The 23,595-nt window shown below is 35.5% G+C and overlaps 1 protein-coding gene across 1 annotated transcript; it reads left to right on the top strand.

Moving 5' to 3' along the window:
• The first annotated feature begins 851 nt into the window (after nt 1-851).
• Nucleotides 852-22,322, top strand: Clec1a (C-type lectin domain family 1 member A). The gene is made up of 6 exons (XM_015489570.2): nt 852-1,105; nt 10,042-10,140; nt 13,717-13,893; nt 17,809-17,960; nt 20,158-20,276; nt 21,297-22,322. Exons 1-6 carry the CDS (start codon nt 991-993, stop codon nt 21,445-21,447), a joined length of 813 nt encoding a protein of 270 aa, XP_015345056.1. The 5' UTR covers nt 852-990; the 3' UTR covers nt 21,448-22,322.
• Nucleotides 22,323-23,595: the final 1,273 nt, after the last annotated feature.

Raw genomic sequence — 23,595 nt, 5'->3', positions numbered from 1 at the left:
TCTCAGGTATTCTGTTGTTGCAGCACAAACAGGTTGAGTAGTAATATGATTTTACTGTGCTGGTTCAGAAAGAATTATTGGACATCATTGAAAACAATTTTTACATTTCCTAGCTCTGTTTAAGAAATATAGACACAAACTGTCAATTGGCTTCCCATAATCATATTGTGATTAGTAATAGTTCTAAAAGTCCTGACTCCCCATCAAATGGGCAATTTTCATGATGATAATGTGGCAAGTGTGCTATAAAATGTTGAATCAAGTCTATATACCATACAAAGAAAAATCATTAAGTTGACAACAGGAGAGCACTTTTAAAGGTAATTCTGCCACTAACCAGCTATGTGACTTTGAACAAATCACTTCACTTAGATGGGCTTCAATTTCCTTTTCTGTAAAATGAAAGAATAGAATGAATCAGATGCTCTCAAGAGGACTCTTCTGTGCTGAAACTCCATGTATATGATGCCTTACACTGTGCCCTTGGAGACAGGAAGAAGCTAGGTCCAGAGTCTCATCTCTTCCCACAAAGGCACAGAGAGTTAAACATTTAAATGACTCCATGAATGTATGATGGAGAGAAAAACTGGGAAACATGTGTCCTCCTGACTTTAGGGTCTGAAGAAAACACAGTACTATTGTTGTAAGGTCTCACCATCTTTACACTGCAGTTTCATAAGAAGTGCAAACAGATAAACAAAGGAGGTTTGAGAAGGGCAACCGTTTCAATAACTGTTCTGAGACTGTCCAAACAGAAAACACATGCTATTTCCCCTCAGCCTGACCAACTTGGCATTCAGAGTACAAGCTCATAGGGGAGGGGCTGGGCCTCTCCCGGCAGGAACTGGAGTCAGAGGCTTCCCCTGCTGCTTGCTGGGAGAGGACATTCGGAATGCCTTTCAGTGCCTGGCTTCCTGAGCTATCTCACAGTAGCCAGGCAGCTTGGGGCAATCTGACTGCATCTTCACCTTCAGCCCTGCAGGAATCTGGATGCAGGCCAAATACAGCAGCTCGAGAGACATGCTGGATGAGGATGGGGATACCACCATGAGCCTGTATTCTCAAGCCTCAACTATCACCCGGCAGCTAGAGCCCAGGCAAGCAGGTATTCTCGTCTCCTGGAGTTCAAGCAGACAGAGCTTTGAAAAACGTATTTGATGAGGTACCTCTCTTAGGAATATACAAAGTGGAGGGAAGAGGAAATATTTTCAAGATTTGCAGTGCTAAGTAACTCTGCACTTTCCGGAACTGAACGTGCCACATATAAACAACTGAAAAAAAAAAACTTAGTCTCCACACAGGTGTTTTGTTTTCTGAAATCCTATTAGCACAGTGGTTTGCAGTTGAGGGGTTGTCAAATTTTCTGAGAAGGAATAGCATACAAAGGTCAAACTGTATGCATATTAAAGCAACATCCCCTCCCCTTTTTCTTCCAATGAAGACCAAATCAAGTGTTGCTTTTTCTTTTTTTATTTTTTACCATCTGTGATCTGATTTGGAAATTTAGATAAATGAAAGCTAGTGTTGAACTCATGGCTTTAAAAGGAAGATTTCCAAATGAACCAATTAACCCTGGTATTTTGTAATAATAATTTTGCATTTTGAAGCTGCAAGATCTTGGGAAGAGTCATGACAACATCAGGTGTTTGGTTTTACTCTCTGTGAAATGAGGGATGATTAAAACAAATGCTTTCTGAGGCATCCCCTTAGCTCTAAATTCCATGATTTGATAATTTAAATAGTGGCCTCCGATTTCAATTACTCCAATCCCTATTTTCACTCAACTCTATTGATCTTAGAATATTATTGAGAGGTTTATCAGAGTAAGAAAATATTTCATTTTAGTTGCATATGACTTCTATCTTATCATTTTATTTATAACCATTCATCCTATGATACAGTAATACAAAATTTTCAGTTCCATTGATTTTCATAGTTCACGTACATTATTCCCTTGACTACTAAGCCATCTAAAGCAGAACTGACTTTATTCTAGAGAAGAGCTCACATGGTACTGTACATAGGACTAGGTTCTTGGTTCTACTGTGAGCTATGCCATTACCATTTTTGTGATCATGAACACAGTACTTAAGTGTTCTGAGCTTCAAGTTTATTTAAAAAACATCAATGATAGTAGATGGGTATTCAGTGCTTATGCTGTGTCTGGTATTGTTTTAAGTATTTTATGCATATAAGTTCATGTTAAATTTAACTAACATTAAACAGAAGTGGCAAAACCTTCCATAAAGTGGCCATGAATACTTAGAGGTAAATGATGTAAAGTACTTGATATATCACAGACACTTCAAAAATGTGAACTTCCTTTTGATATTTAATACTTTGAGAATCCCTAAAGTGTTCTGTTTAACATTTTAGTGTCAGTCTGCATTAGAGAGATCCTTATTTGATGCTTGTATCTTAACATGTCATTTCCCTTCTGACCATATCCAGGTTTTTCTCACATCTGTAAATCAGGTCAGAGCCTTTTTCACTGTTTTTTTTTTTTTTGTTGTTGTTTGTTTTTTTACTTTTCTCTTTAGTTTTTTTCCCCCTTCCCTACATTAAACCGTTACATTCACTTTCTATGCATAAATGACCCTCCACCTGAGTCCCACTGATAACGGCTTTTTGTTTTTCAACTAAACTATTCAGTAAGCTGTCAGGGAACATTGGGGGATTTCCAGTCTCCTTGACCTAAAGCTAAGTGGCAACAGGAGAGATGTGGTTTCTGTAGCCACAGGATGTGTGTAATAGGATACTAAATACTTTTCTTCTACAAATGTTATGAAGAATCAGTTCTTAGGGCTTTGGTTTTGAGCAGCTTGTGTTTAACAACATTTTCCACCTCTGACTGGAGCCAGGAACTCTCACAAGGATTAGTGATCAGCATAAGCAGGAACAGTGTGTACAAATAAGTTCTGTTAAGGTTGGAGGATGGAGAGAGGGGTGTAGCAAGATAAAACACAAATGCAGCATTTGGCAGTCTCTTTGTAAGAAATGGAAATCAGAACAGTTAGGAGCGGAGATTACAAAGAAATATCTTGGAGGCAAACATCTGGAAATAGTTACCTTAGCCTACATAAATGATATCTTGTTTTCATGTTCTTGTGATAATGCAAATATTTGGAAGAAAGTCACTATGAAAGTCTCTTAAGAAAATATATCTGATATAACTTTGTGTTAAAAACAATGGCAATGATAACTCTTGAAAAATTTTTTTTGGCAACATAGAATATTCAAAGTCAATATAATGCTGTGGCAAAATTGTGAATTGGCACATATATTTATTGTACAGATTTTTATTTTCTCATTAAAAATCATAAATCTCAATCATGTTTATGCTAAAAATACCAACAAAATAGAAAGTAAAAATGAAACCCCTCACACATTTTCCATAAACGTATGTTTAGGGTACTGTTGTATCAGGCAATTGCAAAGTACTGAGGATACAATGTCAAATGTGATATAATCCCAGCTTAGTCTAATACCATTCTCAGCTAAGCTACAATTATAATGGCATGCTGTGGTGGAAGCATGTACTGGGTACAAATGACTGTCTGACTTCTCTCTGATAGGGATAAAGGAGATTAGGGTAAGAAGGAGGAAGAGGAATCAGATATGAGAGATGTTGAGGAGAAAGAGCTTAAAGATTGGTGTTCAGTTGCATGTAAGAAGTCGACCTATAATTGCATCAACTGTAGGTTGGCTAAAGTCTGTCAGATATTCTGTGGAGAGGGCCAGAAACTTTAGGAGGAACAGAAAAAGTAATAAATTCAGTCTGACTTTAAGGTAGTCTGGTTGGAGGCAAGATAGGCCATTTGTGGTTGTCCAAAGACATTGGTATGTGAAGGATGTGGGCTTGTGGTAAGAATTCTGAGCTACACATATATGTAGAAATTACCGGCATAGTAAATAAACAAACAAGTGCTTAAGCAATGAAGTAAAATAAATAGTACTTAAATTTATGGGAGTGAGTGAGATCACACAGGGAGGGAGGGAATGTAAAATGAAAAGACAACAGAACAGAAGAATAGTGACAAGGAGAGGAGCTTGGGGAATAGCTACAACTGAAGGACAGGAAAAACAAGAGGATCCAATAGGAGCTTCTAGGACTAAGAAGTAGAGAGGGGTGGAGTATGGAGCTGGGGGAGAGAGAGGCATCGAGGAAGGCAGGAAATAGTAAATTCAAAAGTAATGGGAAAGCCAAGGACACTGAGTAGTAATTGATGAATTATTATAGGAATGAGTGAAGGCTTTTTAAAATTACTTTTTAAGGTGTGAGAGATTCTAACTTAATCATAGATTGAAAAGAAGCATAGGAGACTAACTTCACATTAACATGTTGACGAGAGAGTGAAGTGACAGATGGACAAAGATTCTAGCTAAAAACTAAACGTTATCCTAGCAAAAACAGTAAAAAAAAAATTAAAACAACACTTAATATTAAATTCAATTCCGACTTTTTTCCTACTCATATTAATTACAATATTATTGCATTTTCCTCTAGCTTTTACTTTTGTTTCCTTAACTACAGTATAAACCCCTCATGCAGCGGTGTGGCACGAATCACACCCCATTGATTCAACAAATCTTTGAAGCACATCCACTGAATACGAAACATTATGGTAGGCTCTGGAAAGGCCTTGGTTTTGAGGCACTTAGAAAAGTGGGAGGAATAATTGGAATCAATCATTCTAATACAATGTCATTTAGGGCTACTGAATGCATACCAGAGGCATAGAAGCCACATAGGAATGAATGTGTTACTGACTGTGTCTAGTTTTGCATCTTCTTAGATAAGGAGACAGGTGCTCTGAATCTGGAAGGCTCAGTCCAGGTTTTCTAAACAAAGCAAAATGTGGCACTTGGTCACTTTTCCCTAGCAAGGACCACAGTGCAAAGATCCACCAGCAGAGAGGCAGGCACTAGCCTGGTGTACATGCCAGAGATACAACCTTTAAGGAATAAAATTAAGAGGCAAGAGTTCAGAGGAAACAATGAGGTGCCAATTCTGTATTAAATTTTAGATAAGGATAATTTGGGGGAATCACAAAATCTTGTAATGTGGCTTTTTGCAAATTATTGAAATTCTCTTTGTTTTCCAGCTGTTAAGACCCTTTATAGTTCAGAGAAAGAGAACATTTTGTGTATTGTCTGCTTAATTTCTTGCAGGCCCTGGGCTTGGAGAAGTGTAAAGGTTTCTCTCTCTGTCACCTGATAAAGGGTAACTGGTCAAATATGACAACTCCCTTTATCCATAAAATTTCATATAATGACAAAGGAGTTTGTACTCAAAACTTGACCCTGACACTGTAGCCTTTTATAGTATGGTTATAGTAAGAGGATACAGGAAAGGAGTGTTTTTTTTCTATATATATCTTATTATTCCTAGGGATGTTTATATCATTCTTTGGCCTGTCCACACCTCTTTCTAAACATGCCTCAGGAGACAGTGTAGGGATTCTCGTCCAAAAAATAAAACCACATTAAAGCCAAACCAAACTCATGCACCTCCTGGCTTATTTTTGTGAAAATCTCTCTCTTTATTTTAGGGTGGGAGTGGTCCCTAGAGAGAGGCTTCAGCATGATTAGGAACACTTGAGATAAAACTCAGGAACATTGGACTAACAGTTAGAAGAAAAACATTAGAGGGGAAAACAGCTTTGAAGGAAAAATGAAACGTTCAAGTTCATGGTCTTTCCATCATGGAAGCTTGGTTTCTTAGGACATGACCATGATTGGTGTAGAAACACCCCAAGGTAAGATTTCTCTGGGTCTTTAGATAAAACAGGGATGTATTATGAATATTGAGGAGGAAAGAAAGATTTCAAATGCAAAACTTGATCAGGTAAAGATGATTCCTTGGAAGGGATTTTTAAAAAACTGGTTCTTAGCAGAAGACATGTTATACTTTATTTTTCCATCCTAGAGGCAATTTCAGGAAGGATCATGTATTTGTTCTTTTCATGGATATATTATTAAATAATGCTCTAATATCTAAAGTCAAGGCTCTGACATTATTGTAAAGATTTAAGTTTACTCTTTTTGGTTCATTAGGCAGAAAATCAACACTTCCCTTGTCCATAATATTATCCAAGGGAAAGCATAAATAATTTGGTTGATTTTTATAGTTCTTCTCCTTTCCTTTTTTTTAAAATTTCTAGTTTTGTCCTGGGAAATATTATTCATAAAAAGGGATATAATTTTTAATTTTTATGACTTTGAGATATATATTCATAATAAGGTTTAGTAGGGGTATCCAGGCATATCATAGAGATACAGAATAGACATTCATTAATTCACTGAACATTATTTGAGCTATTTCAATTATTGGTCTAGTTGCCAGACTGCAATAGTGGCTATTTAAATTTTAATCTTTTCCAAGAAAGAGTTTACTTTAAAAAAAATGTTTACCTTTATTTTATTTATTTATATGGTGCTGAGGATCAAACCCAGTGCCCCATGCAGGTGAGGCAAGCGCTCTACCACAGAGCCATAACCCTAGCCCAAGAATTTACTTTCTAGTGGGGTAAGATAGATACAAAACAAAAGAAATAAATGAGTCATATATCTTTAAAGGTAATAAGAAATATGAAGGAAAAAAACATGAAGCACTTGATACATCTGGAAGCTAGGAACATACATTTATTTTAGAGTGGGAGTGGTCCCCAGAGAGAGGCTTCAGCATGATTAGGAACACTTGAGATAAAATAAAATTTCTTGGACTATATTTAATTTAAAAATGTTTAGGGTTTTAGAGACATTTGGCCTAAGCTATGTTCTGCTTCTGATCTTTTTTTTTTTTTTTCCCATTCTTTGAGCTGAAATTCTCTTAAAGTCAATGCCCTGAAGAAAGCATACTTTTCTAGGAAAATGTAGAATAAACCATATAGGTCAGCTGGTTGAAGGGCACCCAGAGGAAGTGCATCTTTTATATTTGTTCAGGACATAGAATCTCATGCAAGTCACTGTATAGAAACCTATAGGATTGGGACTTATATTTTGCTGACTCTGCCCTCTGCTGACAGAAATATTGCTAAAAAATAGCTTTTTGAAAATCAACCTTTCAAATTTAACTTTAGATAATACTCTCTTCTTCTGTATACTTACATAGTTTAGGGGCTATTTTTTCATTATTTCATTCTTTTTTTAATCTAAACACCAAATATTTACTACCTTTATGGGATATATTCTAGTTTCAATATTGGAAATAATTAGTGAACAAGACAGATGAGATGGTTTTTTTAATGGAATGCATATTTGGAGGAAAGGGAGACAGACAAAAACCAACCTGACATGAAAATGTTACCTAATATTTTATTAAACACACACACACACACACACACAACAAGGTGAGTACTGTACTAGAGATGGAGTCAGCCCCTCTTCTAGGGATGTGCCATTTACACTGAAAGCAGAGGAACAAGCAATAGGCTGCCAAGAATCAATCTGAGGAAGAACTAATGCAGTGGCAGAGGCTAGTGTAGCAGGAGGTACAAAGACAGGGGCAAGCTCATTCAGACCAAGAATAGAAGAGAAGGCTACCAGGAATAGAGCATTTGAGAAAGGGGAGAATGGTTTAGAAAAGAATAAAAGAACTAGGTAGGGTCTAGATGAAAAGACTGTATTGTAGGATTTTTGTTCCAAGTGCAATAAAACTATTAGAAGTTTTTAAGTCAGGAAATATTGTAATAAAATTGCCGTTTTTTTTTTTTTTAAAGAGCAAACTGTAAAAAGTGATTTGCATTTTCAAAATATAATTCAAGCTATTTATGAAGAATACAAATATGAAGAGAGAATAAGATTCACGCTTTAAAATACAGCATGTTAGCAGTCAGAGAAATGCAAATCAAAACCACCCTAAGATACCATCTCACTCCAGTAAGATTGGCAGCCATTATGAAGTCAAACAACAACAAGTGCTGGCGAGGATGTGGGGAAAAGGGTACACTTGTACATTGCTGGTGGGACTGAAAATTGGTGCAGCCAATTTGGAAAGCAGCATGGAGATTTCTTGGAAAGCTGGGAATGGAACCACCATTTGACCCAGCTATTCCCCTTCTTGGTCTATTCCCTAAAGACCTAAAAAGAGCATGCTACAGGGACACTGCTACATTGATGTTCATAGCAGCACAATTCACAATAGCAAGACTGTGGAACCAACCTAGATGCCCTTCAATAGACGAATGGATAAAAAAAAATGTGGCATTTATACACAATGGAGTATTACTCTGCACTAAAAAATGACAAAATCATAGAATTTGCAGGGAAATGGATGGCATTAGAGCAGATTATGCTAAGTGAAGCTAGCCAATCCCTAAAAAACAAATGCCAAATGTCTTCTTTGATATAAGGAGAGTAACTAAGAACAGAGTAGGGACAAAGAGCATGAGAAGAAGATTAACATTAAACAGGGATAAGAGGTGGGAGGGAAAGGGAGAGAGAAGGGAAATTGCATGGAAATGGAAGGAGACCCTCAGGGTTATACAAAATTACATACAAGAGGAAGTGAGGGGAAAGGGAAAAAATAATACAAGGGTAGAAATGAATGACTGTATAGGGGGTAGAGAGAGAAGAGCGGAGGGGAGGGGAGGGGAGGGGGGATAGTAGAGGATAGGAAAGGCAGCAGAATACAACAGACACTAGTATGGCAATATGTAAATCAATGGATGTGTAACTGATGTAATTCTGCAATCTGTATACGGGGTAAAAATGGGAGTTCATAACCCACTTGAATCAAAGTGTGAAATATGATATATCAAGAACTATGTAATGTTTTGAACAACCAACAATAAAAATTAAAAAAAAATAAAATACAGCATGTCTTTTCTGTGATGTAAATATTTTCCTTCGTAGATTTTAAGAGATTAGTAATTGTATTTCCTATTTCTAAACAGTCTTTACCACTTATCTTTCTCACTTTGGAAATAATGTTTAGTGCAAATCTTTGTGCCTAGAATGTTTTATATAGAGGATCTTGTTAGATGGAAATGAATTTGTGTTTCTTTAGTCTTTCTGTTTTAGAACCTGAGTTGAATTCTCAATGAAGTAGAACTCAGAGATCACAAAAAGGTCAGAGTTTGAGGGTTTTCTTCTCCTTTTGTTTAATTTGACTCAGAATTCCAGATGCCAACTCCCTCTGAGTTGAAGTCCTCCCTGTTAGAGCTGTGATCATTCAGACCCACATAGATGACTTCACTAGGTGATAGGTCTACTCAGGACTTACATTGGCACTTCTGTAATTACAAGTCAAACTTCTAGAAATGGAAGCAGGGAATTTTCTCTTCTCCCCCTCCCCCTCTTCCTTTCTCTCCTCTTCCTCCTCTTCTTCCTCTCCCTCCTCCTCCTCCTCCTCCATTATTACTTACCTCCTGTAAAACTTGAGATAGTTCAGATCTGTCTTTGAGAAATTTGATAATTGTGTTTCTGTATACTCTGTTTTAGAGGAAATATAAATGAAATGAATGAATAAAAAACATCCTTGCAAAAGAAGGACCAAGAAACCCCAAAGAAAAAGTGTAAAATGGTCATTTCTCATTACTGATATGTAATTTTTGCTTTTCAGAAGAAAGATACATGTGACATGTTGGGGGAGTCACATATTGCCAAAGTAAAATTAAATTAGTTTCATATGCACCTTGATGATGTTAAAAATTGTTCTTTAGTAGCTTCAGGTGTCTCAAACTCTGTTTCAGGCATTTTTTTTAGGAGAATTTTTCATCATTAAAATTTTGACAAGCAGGAGGTTATAAAAACAACCACATAAAGATAACAGTTGTATATACTGTGATTTGGAGCACAGTAGGACTTGGGGGAGGATAGGAAAGGGTGGGACTTGTGAACAACTCTAGCTGTGAAAAGTGAGGTTTAACTGAGCCTTGTGACCATGTTTCTGAGGACAAAGGGTAAGTTGTCTAGACCTGATGACCAGGTCCTGCATGGTTTTTCCTGTCCAGAACCACCTCCTCCTACTTGCTGGTTGCTGACTTAGATGGAAGAAGAGGAGAAGCTAAACCTTTCTTTCTCTTTTGTTCCCTACAGAGCAAAGGACTACCACTTCAGCTTGGCGCCCAGTGGCCCTCACACTACTGACTTTGTGCTTGGTGCTGCTCCTAGGCCTGGCAGTCCTGGGCTTTGTGTGTAAGTCTGGGCTCTGCCTTGGGGGAGGATCCTGGTTCCATGATCTCTCTAGGTGAAACACGGAACACTTGTTATGAATTTTTAAACTTTTAATTCTGGATCTTAGGGGGCAATTCAATGCTCCTTTTCTAATAGCAACCATTTAAAGATCAGTGGGGGAAGAAGTATTAAAATAGAACTATCATTTGCTAACTAGAATTAAACATTCTGTTTCAGTTCAGGAATTTGTATGCTTATATGTCAATATTTAAAACAATAACTTCATCTCTCTCCTGTTCCACAAGAGTGGGTTGGCAGTGGCTTTTGCTTTCAGTGTGTATGTCTCAGTGGGCTAGAGCAAAGGAAAGAGATTTTATTTATATTTATATTCTCAATACAAGGAAAATAGTTAAGGCCCTTAATCACTATATTTTCTATTAAGAAGACATTTTGCAAAAACTTGTGAAAAATCAAACACAGAAGAATGCATGTGTGAAAATCTTTACATTTAAATGAACAAGGACAAGTTCCTTAAAAAATAAAGTGGATAAATTTGCTTCATCAAGTTAAGATCCTGCAGTCATGTTCCCTGAACAGCTGAAGGTGATTCAAAGCAAAAGGTCATGAAAACAAGCAGATGTGTCAAAAAGTTGATTTTTATAGTAAAATTTAAAAAATTTGTTTATGATCTTAAATGTTTTTTATTTATATATGACAGCGAATGCATTACAATTCTTATTACACATATACAACACAACTTTTCATATCTCTGGCTGTATAAACAGTATATTCACACCAATTCATGTCTTCATACCTGTACTTGGGATAATAATGATCATCACTTTCCACCATCATTAATAACCCTATGCCCCCTCCTTCCCCTCCAGCCCCTCTGCCCTATCTAGAGTTTGTCTATTCCTCCCATGCTCCCCTGCTCCCTATCCCACTATGAATCAGCCTCCTTATATCAAAGAAAACATTCATCATTTGGTTTTTTGGGATTGGCTAACTTCACTTAGCATTATATTCTCTAACTACATCTATTTACCTAAAATGCCATGATTTTATTCTCTTTTATTGCTCAATAATATTCCATTGTGTATATATGCCACATTTTTTTTCATCCATTCAACTATTGAAGAGTATCTAGGTTGGTTCCATAGTTTAGCTATTGTGAATTGTGCTGCTATAAACACTGATGTGGCTGTGTCCCTGTAGTATGCTGTTTTTAAGTCCTTTGGGTATAGACCCAGGAGAGAGATAGCTGGGTCAAATGGTGGTTCCATTCCCAATTTTCTAAGAAATCTCCATACTGCTTTCCATATTGGCTGCACCAATTTGCAGTCCCACCAGCAGTGTATGAGTGTACCTTTTTCCCCATATCCTCACCAACACTTATTGTTTTGTGTATGCATAATAGCTGCCATTCTGACTAGAGTGAGATGAAATCCTGGAATGGTTTTAATTTGCATTTCTCTAATTGCTAGTGATGATGAACATTTTTTCATGCATTTGTTGATTGATTGTACATCATCTTCTGAGAAGTGTCTCTTCAGAACCTTGGCCCATTTATTGATTAGGTTATTTGTATTTTTGGTGTTTAGATTTTTGACTTCTTTATATACCCTAGAGATAGCACTCTGATGTGTGAGGGGTAAATATTTGCTCCCAAGATGCAGGCTCTCTATTCACCTCCCAGACTGTTTCTTTTGCTGATAAGAAACTTTTTAGTTTGAGTCCATCCCATTTATTGATTCTTGATTTTAATTCTTGTACCACAGGAGTCTTATTAAGGAAGCTAGGTCCCTAAAAGTTCCACCAGAAAACTTCTAGAACTAGTAAATGAATTCAGCAAAGTAGTAGGATATAAAATCAACATCCATAAATCAAAGGCATTTTTGTATATCAATGACAAATCCTCAGAAGGGAAATGAGGAAAACTACCCCATTTTCAATAGCCTCAAAAAAAAAAAAACACTTGGGAATCAACTTAATGAAAGAGATGAAAGATCTATATAATGAAAATTACAGAACCCTAAAGAAAGAAATCAAAGAAGACCTTAGAAGATGGAAAGATCTACCTTGCTCTTGGATAGGCAGAATTAATATTATCAAAATGACCATACTACCAAAAGCACTATACAGATTTAATGCAATTCCAATCAAAATACCAATGGCATTCCTTATAGAAATAGGAAAAGCAATCATGAAATTCATCTGGAAAAATAAGAGACCCAGAATAGCTAAAGCAATCCTTAGCAGGAAGAATGAAGCAGGTGGCATCACTATACCAGATCTTAAACTATACTACAGAGCAATAGTAACAAAAACAGCATGGTATTGGCACCACAGCAGACTGGTAGACCAATGGTACAGAACAGAGGACACAGAGACTAACCCACAAAACTACTGGTATCTTATATTAGACAAAGGTGTGAAGAACATGCATTGGAGAAAGATAGCCTATTCAACAAATGATGCTGGGAAAACTGGAAATCCACATGCAACAAAATAAAATTAAACCCCTATCTCTCACCATGCACAAAACTCAACTCAAAATGGATCAAGGACTTGGAATACAACAGAGACCCTGTTTCTATAGAAGAGAAAGTAGGCCCTAATCTCCATCATGTGGGATTAGGCCCCAACTTCCCTAATAAGACTCCTGTGGTGCAAGAATTAAAATCAAGAATCGATAAATGGGATGGACTCAAACTAAAAAGTTTCTTATCAGCAAAAGAAACAATCTTTGAGGTGAATACAGAGCCTACATCTCGGGAGCAAATATTTACCTCTCACACATCTGATAGAGCACTAATCTCTAGGGTATATAAAGAACTCAAAAAGCTAAACACCAAAAAGACAAATAACCCAATCAATAAATGGGCCAGGGTTCTGAAGAGACACTTCTCAGAAGATGATGTACAATCAATCAACACATATGTGATCTTAAATTTAAAAGTAAAAAAAAATTCTTGTTTCTCCCTAAATCCAAAATTTGTATGATATAACTTTTAGTTTGCAATCACCATCACTCTTAGGAATATAAAGCAACTCTCATGATTCATAAGGGATTTCTCTATTTAGATTTAGAAAACCAAAGTTCAAACCTGCATTAAAATTTTATAGTTAAATTTTATTAGGGAAGTTTGTTGATCCCATTGATAATAATCATAAATCAATAAAAATATGGAAATGATAATTGACCATTTTAATAATCAGACAAACAAAAATACATGGAATATTGCCACTATTTAATGTAATGATCTATAGGTAAATGAATCGTGGTTTTAGATTGAGTAATTATTTGCATGAACAGAAACATATCTATTCAGTAGTAAAATAGTTTGAGAATTTACTTCTGAAGCTAGAAACTGTTATCATGACTCCACATTTTCAGAAAGACTTAGAGAAATTAATTTGTGCAGTATGATACAATTTGTTATGTATGTACTAGAGTCTCTACTTGGATATATGCAATGTGAGATCTCAGAACCTAAGATCTTAACTTATATACATGTTGCCTTCATCTTAAGTGGAAATTAGAAGTAAAATGAAGAAATGAACTGTCCAGTCTGACCTAGCCACTTGGGTTAGTTTTTCAGTTCTATCAGCTATCCAGTACTCAGCAAGATAGCATTTCTGAAAAGGAAGAAAGGTTGGCGAATCTCTCTCAACATCTGCAGTCTGTCCAAGCCCAGAATAGGAAGCTTGCAGAAACCCTGCAGCATGTGGCTGAAAAACTCTGTCGTGAGCTTTATAACAAAAGTGGAGGTAAGCAGGTCTTTATCACTCTGCCCCCAGGATATTATCTGTCAATCTAAGTTGAATTTCTTATTAACATAACTGGGAACCAGTATTATTTAATTAGTTTTCTGGAAAACTTGATAAGGAGTTTGGATTGCAAGACCATGATAAGTTTAGGGGGTCATGCAGTCCATACATGTTTGTGTTACTGTGTATGAAAGAATTCTTTAAATGCAACACTTAAAACAATAACAAAGCAATTAGTTTGGAATAGCTAACGTAACATTACAAGTAAATAAAATGGAAATGTTTCAATTTACCTTGTCCCATAATTGAAAAATCATCCCTATTATAAGTCAATAAACTCATAATTTAAGAATCATAGAAGGATCAGATAAAGAAGGCAGATAACCTAAATCAAATCTGTTATTTTAATTCCATATGATTTGACTGATGCCGAAAAAAATGTACATTTTAAGAAGTACCCTAGGAGACATCAATGTCAATGATAGGTGTACCACAGTTGTATAAATAAAAATAGTGTTGGAGAAGTCAGTGAGGGTGTGTGTGTGTGTGTGAGAGAGAGAGAGATGGGGGGGAGAGGGAGAGAGAGTGAGAGAGGGAGACTATTTCCTGTCCTATTTGTATTTCATTATCCATTTTATTCAAGTCAGTCCTCTCTTCTGGCTCTCTTTTTGTTTGAATTTTTAAATTTAATTTTTATTCTAATTTGTTATATATGACAGCAGAATGCATTACAATTTGTATTATACATGTAGAGCACAATTTTTCATATCTCTGGTTTTATACAAAGTATATTCACACCATTTGTGTCTTCATACAGGTACTTAGGGTAATGATGTCCATTTCATTCCACCATCTTTTCTATCCCCATGCCCCCTTCCTTCCTGTCCCACCCCTTTGCCCTAGCTAGAGTTTGTCTAATCCTCCCATATTCCCCCTCCCAAACCCACTATGAATCACCTTCCTTATATCAGAGAAAACATTCAGCAATTGGTTTTTTGGAATTGGCTAACTTCAATTGACATTATATTCTTTAACTCCATCCATTTATCTGCAAGTCCCATGATTTTATTCTCTTTTATTGATGAGTAATATTCCATTGTGTATATATAACACATTTTTTAATCCATTTATCTACTTCAGGGCATCTAGGTTGGTTCCACAATTTAGCTATTGTGAATTGTGTTGCTGTAAACATTGATGTGGCTGTGTCCCTGTAGTATGCCCTGACTTCCTTAATAAGACTCCTATAGTGCAAGAATTAAAATCAAGAATCAATAAATGGGATGGATTCAAACTAAAAAGCTTCTTCTCAGCAAAAGAAACAATCAGTGAGGTAAAGATAGAGCCTACAGAATGGAAGCAAATTTTTACCACAAGTACATCAGATAGAGCACTAATCTCTAGGGTACATAAAGAACTCAAAAAGCGAAACACCAAAAGAACAAATAACCTAGGATGTGGGGGAAAAGGCACACTCATACACTGCTGGTGGAACTGCAAACTGGTGCAGCCAATATAGAAAGCAGTATGGAGATTCCTTGGAAAACTGGGAATGGAATTACCATTTGACTCAGCTACCCACTCCTCGGTCTATGTCTTCTGCTCTCTTTAACATATATACCTAAGAAGAAATATGTATTATCAATTCTTCAGTTTTTATTTATCTTTTGGGAACTCTAAAACAGGACAAAATCTCAGACTTCCAGACATACACTTACTTCACACCCTAAGCAGACATCTTGATTATATAATCACCCAATAATATGAATAGGCATAAACAAATACTATGAATAGGCATACTTCCACTTCTCTAAATGATTTTTATTCACATGAATACTGATTTCACTGGTCATGTTATTCTTTCTTATTTTTCTAACAGCCCAGTGGGCATACTTCTCTTTGTTCGGTGCCCTATCTCAGCAAAAAGAGAATCCAGGTTTCTCTATAATTTTTATCTAGCTATATTAAAAAAAATAAAAAGAAAAGCTAGGCAAATAAACCACATTTAGTTTAAATATAAAATTGACATCCCAAAGTTAGGAACTAGGAAAAATGCTGTCTTGAGAGTTGAATATATGAAAAATAAAGTTTGGGTCTGAACCACCTATATAAACTTGCATTCCTGGGTCCAAGTCCTAGGAAAAATAAAGGAGAAACAGAAATAAAAAGGACTATAAGGAAAAAAATTGATAAGACTATGTTTGATGATATATTTTTAGGTTTTTATAAAACTGAATGTCCTTCCTAAGAATATTAGCCTTGGTAATATTTACATTCTTGCTTCACTGATCATGAACAATGTTAAATTTTTATCACTTTATTTCACACACACACACATAATTTATAGATGAGGAGAGTTCACAGAAATCACACATGTTCATCTTAGGAATCCAATGGTGTTTGTAATTTCCCTAGTCATACAGCCATGAATAAAATAGTTGAGAACAATCCATGTTCAGTACAGACATTAATTTCTCTCTCAAAATGTGCATTTCTCCTTAAATATATTTTCTTTCTTTCTATCTATCTATCTACCTATCTAGTGTGTGTGTATATATACATATACACACCATATACATGGCGTGCATGTGTGTGTTTGTATGTATACATGCGCGTTATGTATGTGCAAGTCCAGGGAAAATTAATTACTTCTGACTCGTTCTATTTTTCTAATTTTTTAATGTAATATTAAATAAAATATTAAAGTAGGTAAAGTTATATTGGTAAAGAGATATCTATTGCTATCACTTCAGCTGCCTAGTATTTTTATTCACATAAGGCACTATATTTGAGTCTTTCTCCTTTCCATCTAATTGTATCTTGCTTTTTTCCTATACACTCATTGAAATTACACTTTCTATCAATTCTCATAGAAATATGGAACTTTACTTGTACAGAGAAAATCACTCACCATATGTGAAGATTAAAGGTATGCAAGAAATCTTATAACTGGAAAGGGGAGTAAGATATTAATATACTGTATCAACTGTATATCAACTGTATCAGTTACAGTTTATATCTACTGAAGCTAGAGCAGACATTACAATGAGCCAATATTCTCCTTCGTGTGGAGCTCAGATGCAGCTTCCTAATCTTTTCCTACAGAGTGCTCCAAGTAGGCATTACCAATCTAAATTGTCACAGTGACAGTCATGATTAGATTTGAAACTAACATCCATTCAGCCTGTTGCATGTATAAGCTACTGTGCTAAGGAAACTATATTTTCCTATTTACACTTTACCACATTGCTTTTAGGGCCTGTGACTCTCAGGGCCTAACTCTTAAATATACCGTCAGTACCTACTGTTCCATCTAAGAACATTCAACTTGTGTACTTACTTCTTTGGCATGGATGCCAATCTTAATTTTTGATACATGGAAATTTACCTTTCTAACTTCAAGGCTTGTCTCAGCATTTTTTCCCCTAAAATTTTATTTGTGTTTACAGTAAGAGCCCATCTCACATTGGTATACATTGTATTTTTTTAAAACCCCTTTGTCATAAGAATATGATTTTGAGAAAGAAAATTATGATCCTTTGTTTATTGAATATAATGCATTGTGCATTTCTGAACATATGAGCAGCTTCATGAATTGATTTTACTCTCCATGTGCTACTTTGCATAGCCAAGACACAAGGAAGTTTCCATCTAGACAAGGAAGTTTTCATTACTAGATTCTACACTCCATTAAGAGTGTCTATTTTAATTTCCACTGTATAATCAGCACCAATTATAATTCCTGGCATATTGTGGCCACTCAATACAGATTTCTATTTATCATTGCCTGGGAAATTTAAATATCTGAGAGAAGGGAAATCAATTCTTATTTGGGACATAAACACTCTATAATTTCATGAGAAGAAATATAGCAAACATGAGTAGAAAACTTACAAATATTTTTCTTCTCTCAAGGACACAAGTGCAACCCATGCCCAGAAAAATGGAGGTGGCATGGGGACCAATGCTACCAATTCTATAAAGAGAGTAAAAGTTGGCAGGGCTGTGAATATTTCTGCACTGGTGAGAATGCCACCATGCTGAAGATAAACACACAAGAAGTGCTGGTAAGGCCCTGGATCTTTTCAATGTTTGAAGAATTCTTAAGAAGAGGCCTTGAAAGAGCTGGCCAAGAAAATTCAGAGGAGTGAATGATATTGACTCACAAATGTTCCCACTTACTCTGATCAAGGACTCTGTCTTATTCCTATTGCTTTGCATGATTCCCTCAACTACATAAAAAGGAGCTCCATTCTTCATAAATGCTTACTCCACAGAAACCACCCCTCAGTCAGGGAATAGATGGAGAATGCCTTAATTTTTTTTAACCTCTTTTAGTTTGGGTAAGAAGAGAAGAGTGTTTACACAATATCAGAAAGATGAAAATACCACTGACTGTACTTGATTTATGAGTGGCAAATATTTAATTAAATCATTACCATGATCCACAAATGTATATCTTGCTTTCCAGAACATTGGTCAAGACAAATATGAAAATCACCCTACAAATTGACACATTTTGAATAAGTGCACTTTTAAAATGATGTAATTATTCCCCTCCCCCACTTCTTTCCACATTCATTATTGCTTTTGGATTGAATTCGTTCATCAATGTGATCATGTGATAACTTGTTTATCTTTCTCTATAATTGAGCAGTGGTCTTGATGCAGAGCAGATTGTCAACATATGGCTTTTTAATTAAATGTCCAGCTTTATATACAAAGTTTTAACATCCTTCCAGTCACATATTAATTTCTGTCCACTTCCTGAAATCTGTATGAATGAACCTTTGTAATACCTTTATTTAATATCTTTTACCCTCTATGGCTCCATTTATGCATAGAGGAAGGCAATTTCTTTCTTTCTGTGTTTTTTTTTTGGGGGGAGGGTGGTAACTAGGAATTGAATGTACCCAGAGGCACTTAACCCCTAAGCCACACCCCCAGCCCTTTTTATTTTTTTGAGACAGGGTATCCCTAAGTTGCCTAGGGCCTCACTAAATTGCTGAGACTTTGAACTTGTGATCCTCCTGCCTCAGCCTCCTGAACCGCTCACTGGGATTATAGGTGTGTGCCTCTGCATCCGGCCCAATTTCTTTTACTAACATAATATGTCCTGGCAAAAACATTTTCTTATTATATTTGTTTGCTTTACCTCCAGCCCATACTGAAGACTCAGTTATATAATTAAACTGTACTATATGGAATGGTAGGAAATTTTGCTATGAAAGTTACAAAGTTATTTTCTTTTATGCACTTTATAAATTTGTATATGTTTAAATAGCTTACACATGATTTATTTTCAGAAGTTTTAATTTAAAGTGATACCATTTAATTTGGAGAAAATATGTTCAAATACAGTTCTTTTCACATGACTACTGGTGTGACCATCACTTTGCAATAGTTTCCGTGATATTTCCTATGATCTCTTGTTGAATCAGCATGTACCACTAATTATCTGAGGCATTGAGAGTAGAACAATTGCTAAAACTAAGTATTTATCCCTAAAGAGTTTATAATATGTTGGAAAGGAAAGACATAAATGGATGATCATAATAATTATACTATATATAATAATAATAATTATATATAATTCCCATGTTAAATATATATGAATATAGAGTGAGAGTAGATGAAAGAAAGTAAATAACTTTTTGAAATTTCAATATACATATTAGAAATATGGACATACACATGACTGTGTGTGTGTATGTAAAATTTAAAATTTCTTTGTCCCCTATAGTTTGAGACATAGGTCATCCTTCCAAGTCCATTTTTCACTTCTTTGTGCATTGAAGTATATTCACATTTATTTTCTCATACCCAGTTATTTTTTTTTCCCAGATGTTTATAAAGGTTTCTTTTCCATTCCTGAACTTTTCCTTTTAAAATTTTCCATTTCCCATAGTCATTCCATATCTCTTTGTAAATCTTCTTCCCACTATGTTATATCACTCTTGATGTTTCATTTTGTGTCTTAAAAACAATGGATTATGTATAAATTTTGACTGATAAAATGCTTGGTTTCAAAATATCAATATATAAAATTGCAAACTTCAACTAAAGCAAAACAAGTTCTTTAACCTGGATGAATTTCTAATGGATCTCATGACAGATACTTTTATCTCCTAATCACACCCTCATCTATGTGAGGTAGGAATTCTTTGTTGATCTCCCATGAACAGTGTTGGCTGCCCCCACACTTATTTGAAAATAAATTACAACTTCTTTAAAGCTAAAGATTTTCTTGTATGTCTTTCACAGGAGTTTGCCATGCCTCAAAGCTACTCTGAGTTTTTCTACTCTTATTGGATAGGGCTCTCCCGCAACAGTAGTGGCAAAGCCTGGCTGTGGATGGATGGAGCACCTTACTCCTTTGAACTGTAAGATTTCAGAACATATTACAGGGAAGGCATCTAACAGAAAGAGTGATGGAGTTAGCAGTTTGGTTCAACAAACATCAATCAAACATTTGTTTTCTACTGGATGCTGTGTTCACAAGATGTCCAAAGATGTGTAGAATATAATTGCTTGCTTTTGAATGGCTTATAAAACAGGGAGACACATCTATAGTGCTAGTAAAATATCAGGGGACAGTTCCTGGGCTGTTTTCAACACTGGGTATCTAGGAGTAACTGTGAATTAGATAATTAGAATGTGAGAGAAAGAAATAGAAAATCTTTTATGTGTGTGTATGCTGAAGTCCAGGAGTCCAGGTTGTAAAAGTGGGTGTATAAGGCCACAACTTGTCATACCTAGAAAAAAGTACAAAACCTAAGATTTCTTTTCTTTTTCCCCTCTCTCTCTCTCTCTCTCTCTCTCTCTCGTCTTAGTATAGTGAAATAGGGAGCACATCTTTAAAAAAAATATGCTCACTTAGAGTAGACTTGCTGACAATATAAACAGACCATTATAAACACCAGCTTTATTTATAATGAGAAACATTTAGAAAGAAGAATGCATGAAAGTATTTGAAGAGGAAAATGCAACCCTTATACCAAAATATATTACACTTAAAGCTATATCTGCTTTTCTTCCCTAAAGCTTCTCTAAAGCATTTATTTTCTCAGGAGACAGAATTGATTAATATGATCATTTGTATTTTACAGTTAAGCAAATGTATTAAAGAGACAGTAAATAAGTTTTTAAGTAGCAATAGAATCATATGATAAATTCAAATTAGAAACAGTTTTTGTTGTTCTGGGTTTCCTGCTGCATTGAAGAACAATAATCAAATTGATGGTCTGAAAATAAAGAAATAGGTGACCCCATCTTCTCAGTGAACTCATTCTGGGTGTATATTCTATAATTTTATCACCAGAGGAAGACTTTTAGGGACTTTATGGATACTTAATATCTTACTTGAAAAATAAACTGATTAACTCTTTCTTTCTTTTTTTAAGGTTTGAGATCATAATAGATGTTAGCAGCCTAAGAAGTAGGGACTGTGTGACCATCCTCAATGGAAAGGCTTTCTCAAAGGACTGTAGAGAGCTGAGACGATGTGCATGTCAGAGGATGGCAGCAAGAGTGGAGCCCGAAAATCTTCACTAGCCCACTTGAACCAGCAGATGAAGGGGACTGACCGTTCTGCTTCAGCTACCAACAAAAGAACTGAGCCAAGGGAGGCCAATGCAAGGCATATTTGAGACACTGGGAAATGGAAAATAATCAGGAAAGGCAAAATCTTCAACTGGTACTATCAGGATTCCCATTTTTCTTGTTTGGGATCACTAGCATTTCTGAATTTGGGGGTCATGCACATATTTACCAGTCACAAGAAGTCTTCATCTGTAGACCACCAACCAGTCCCAGAAACCCTTAAAGTTTTTATCCACTTTCTTGACTTAGAAATAACCTTCTGGTTTTCTTCCTTCTCAACATCCAACATCATCTCCCTATTTCTATGTCTTCCTCATATGTAGAGAAGGGACACACTCACTAAAAGAGAGGAATTAAATGGAAGTCACATCCTTTGCTCCAGAGGCAGGTGGTCCAGGGGAAATTAACAGACCTTCCCATTCTGTGCTTCTAAGTGCATGACTAATTCTTTTTGTTCCTCTTCAGTTTACACTTTTCCTTTCCCAGTCTGTCAATCAAGACTGCATCTGAAACAGCTGAAACAACTCCTTTTATGAGAATCTTAACTTCTTATAAACATACCTCTGCATACCCATTAATACTCCAATAGTTGTTTCTTTTTCCTAAGAATTTCTCAAATCCCCTTTACATAGAATCACTGCCCTTGATACCCGCTTCAGAGAGATTGAAGATCAGTAAGAAAAAGAAAAAGAAAAAGAAAAAGAAAACAACCTCTCTTATGTGCACCAGAAATAATTTGGTATCAGTTCTTATTTTCTCCCATTTGATCCATTTTTATACCATTCAGGTACTGAAGAGTTAATAATAATAAATATAAATAATGTAAAGTGTGTGTGATTTTAGAATGGATTTGTGATTTGGGGAAAAATTAAGCATGAAAATTCTTTTCAGAGTATGATAATAATCATTGTTTTGATTGTGCCTTACTGAGAGTTTATGAGGACTCTGCGAATTGCTTATGTGATTATTTATGGAAAAATCCAAGCCTTTGAAATACACATTATCTTCAAGGAGAAGGTTTTAATATTTTCCTAAAATGAGATATTGAAGCAAAATTATGACATCAACACGACTGGTGAGTAAACTGCTTTGCAATAGACCATATGATTTCCAGTCAGGTCATGGAAAGTGAAAGAGACTGACAAACTACAGAGCTGAATTTTAGACTGGATAAGGTCTTTCTCAAGGTGGCTGTTATGCACAACCATAACAGGGATCTCTGTGAATAAAACTGTCATGACTACTGACTTTATTCATCAATTTTAGGGGTTTAATATTAGAAAGGATCATCCACGAAAGATTATAAATCTTCATTTTTCAACAGTGAAAACCAGGGTGCTTTGCTTTTATCTTCAGTAAACATGTATTTCATGGGGAAATTACATTCAGTTAGCAATCATGTGATGAAAAAAACTCTTGCAGTGTTCCTTTTTGTAAGACTGTATTTGGTAAGATTGTTACTTTGTCTGTACTACTTGCAGATTCTTCCTTGAGGACTCTTCTTTTAATTTTCTTCTGGTTAGCTAGCTAGGAAATGTCTTCAGTGCTGCACAAATTTTGTGTTGATATCCTGTGTCATACAGAGAGAACTGCATTTGTGGTTAGAAAATGAGAGTTTTAGACTTATTATTCTGAATTATCTTATGGGCCAATCATTTTACTTCATGGAGCTGATTTCATTAAGTTTAAAGCAGAAATATTTATAAGTTCCTCATGATGCTACTGTTTGTCAAAATAAGGTAACTGCGAAATTAATTTCACAACCTAAATTGTAATATAAAATGGAAAGAAAATTTATAAAATATTTAAAAAGATTTAGTGATTCATTTTAAGCATAAGAGAGCACAAACATGCATAAACAACTTTCTTTGGTGAACTAAATTCATAAACAAAAAGTAGAGATAACTACTTTGAGGATATTATCAAATATTTTATATGATAAGTGCAATGTTCAATGAAAGTGGCTAATATAATATGTATATAAGAAGAAATGAGGGGCTAAGGTTGTAGCTCAGTGGTAGAGCATTTCCCTAGCATGTGTGAGGCCCTGAGTTCAATCCTCAGCACCACATAAAGATATAGAAATAAAATACAGGTATT

Source organism: Marmota marmota, unplaced genomic scaffold (genome assembly GCF_001458135.2).
Source record: "Marmota marmota marmota unplaced genomic scaffold, marMar, whole genome shotgun sequence".
Taxonomy (NCBI): Eukaryota; Metazoa; Chordata; class Mammalia; order Rodentia; family Sciuridae; genus Marmota; species Marmota marmota.
Note: the sequence above shows the minus strand (reverse complement) of the source record. Positions and strands in the feature narration are given on the sequence as shown.

Bases quoted from the DNA above. Each gene is read 5' to 3' on its own strand.
- Clec1a (XM_015489570.2), top strand. From the start codon at position 991: ATGCAGGCCAAATACAGCAGCTCGAGAGACATGCTGGATGAGGATGGG. The intron at 1,106-10,041 runs GTATTCTCGTCT...TGTTCCCTACAG, and splicing joins GCTAGAGCCCAGGCAAGCAG to AGCAAAGGACTACCACTTCA. The intron at 10,141-13,716 runs GTAAGTCTGGGC...CACTTGGGTTAG, and splicing joins GGCAGTCCTGGGCTTTGTGT to TTTTTCAGTTCTATCAGCTA.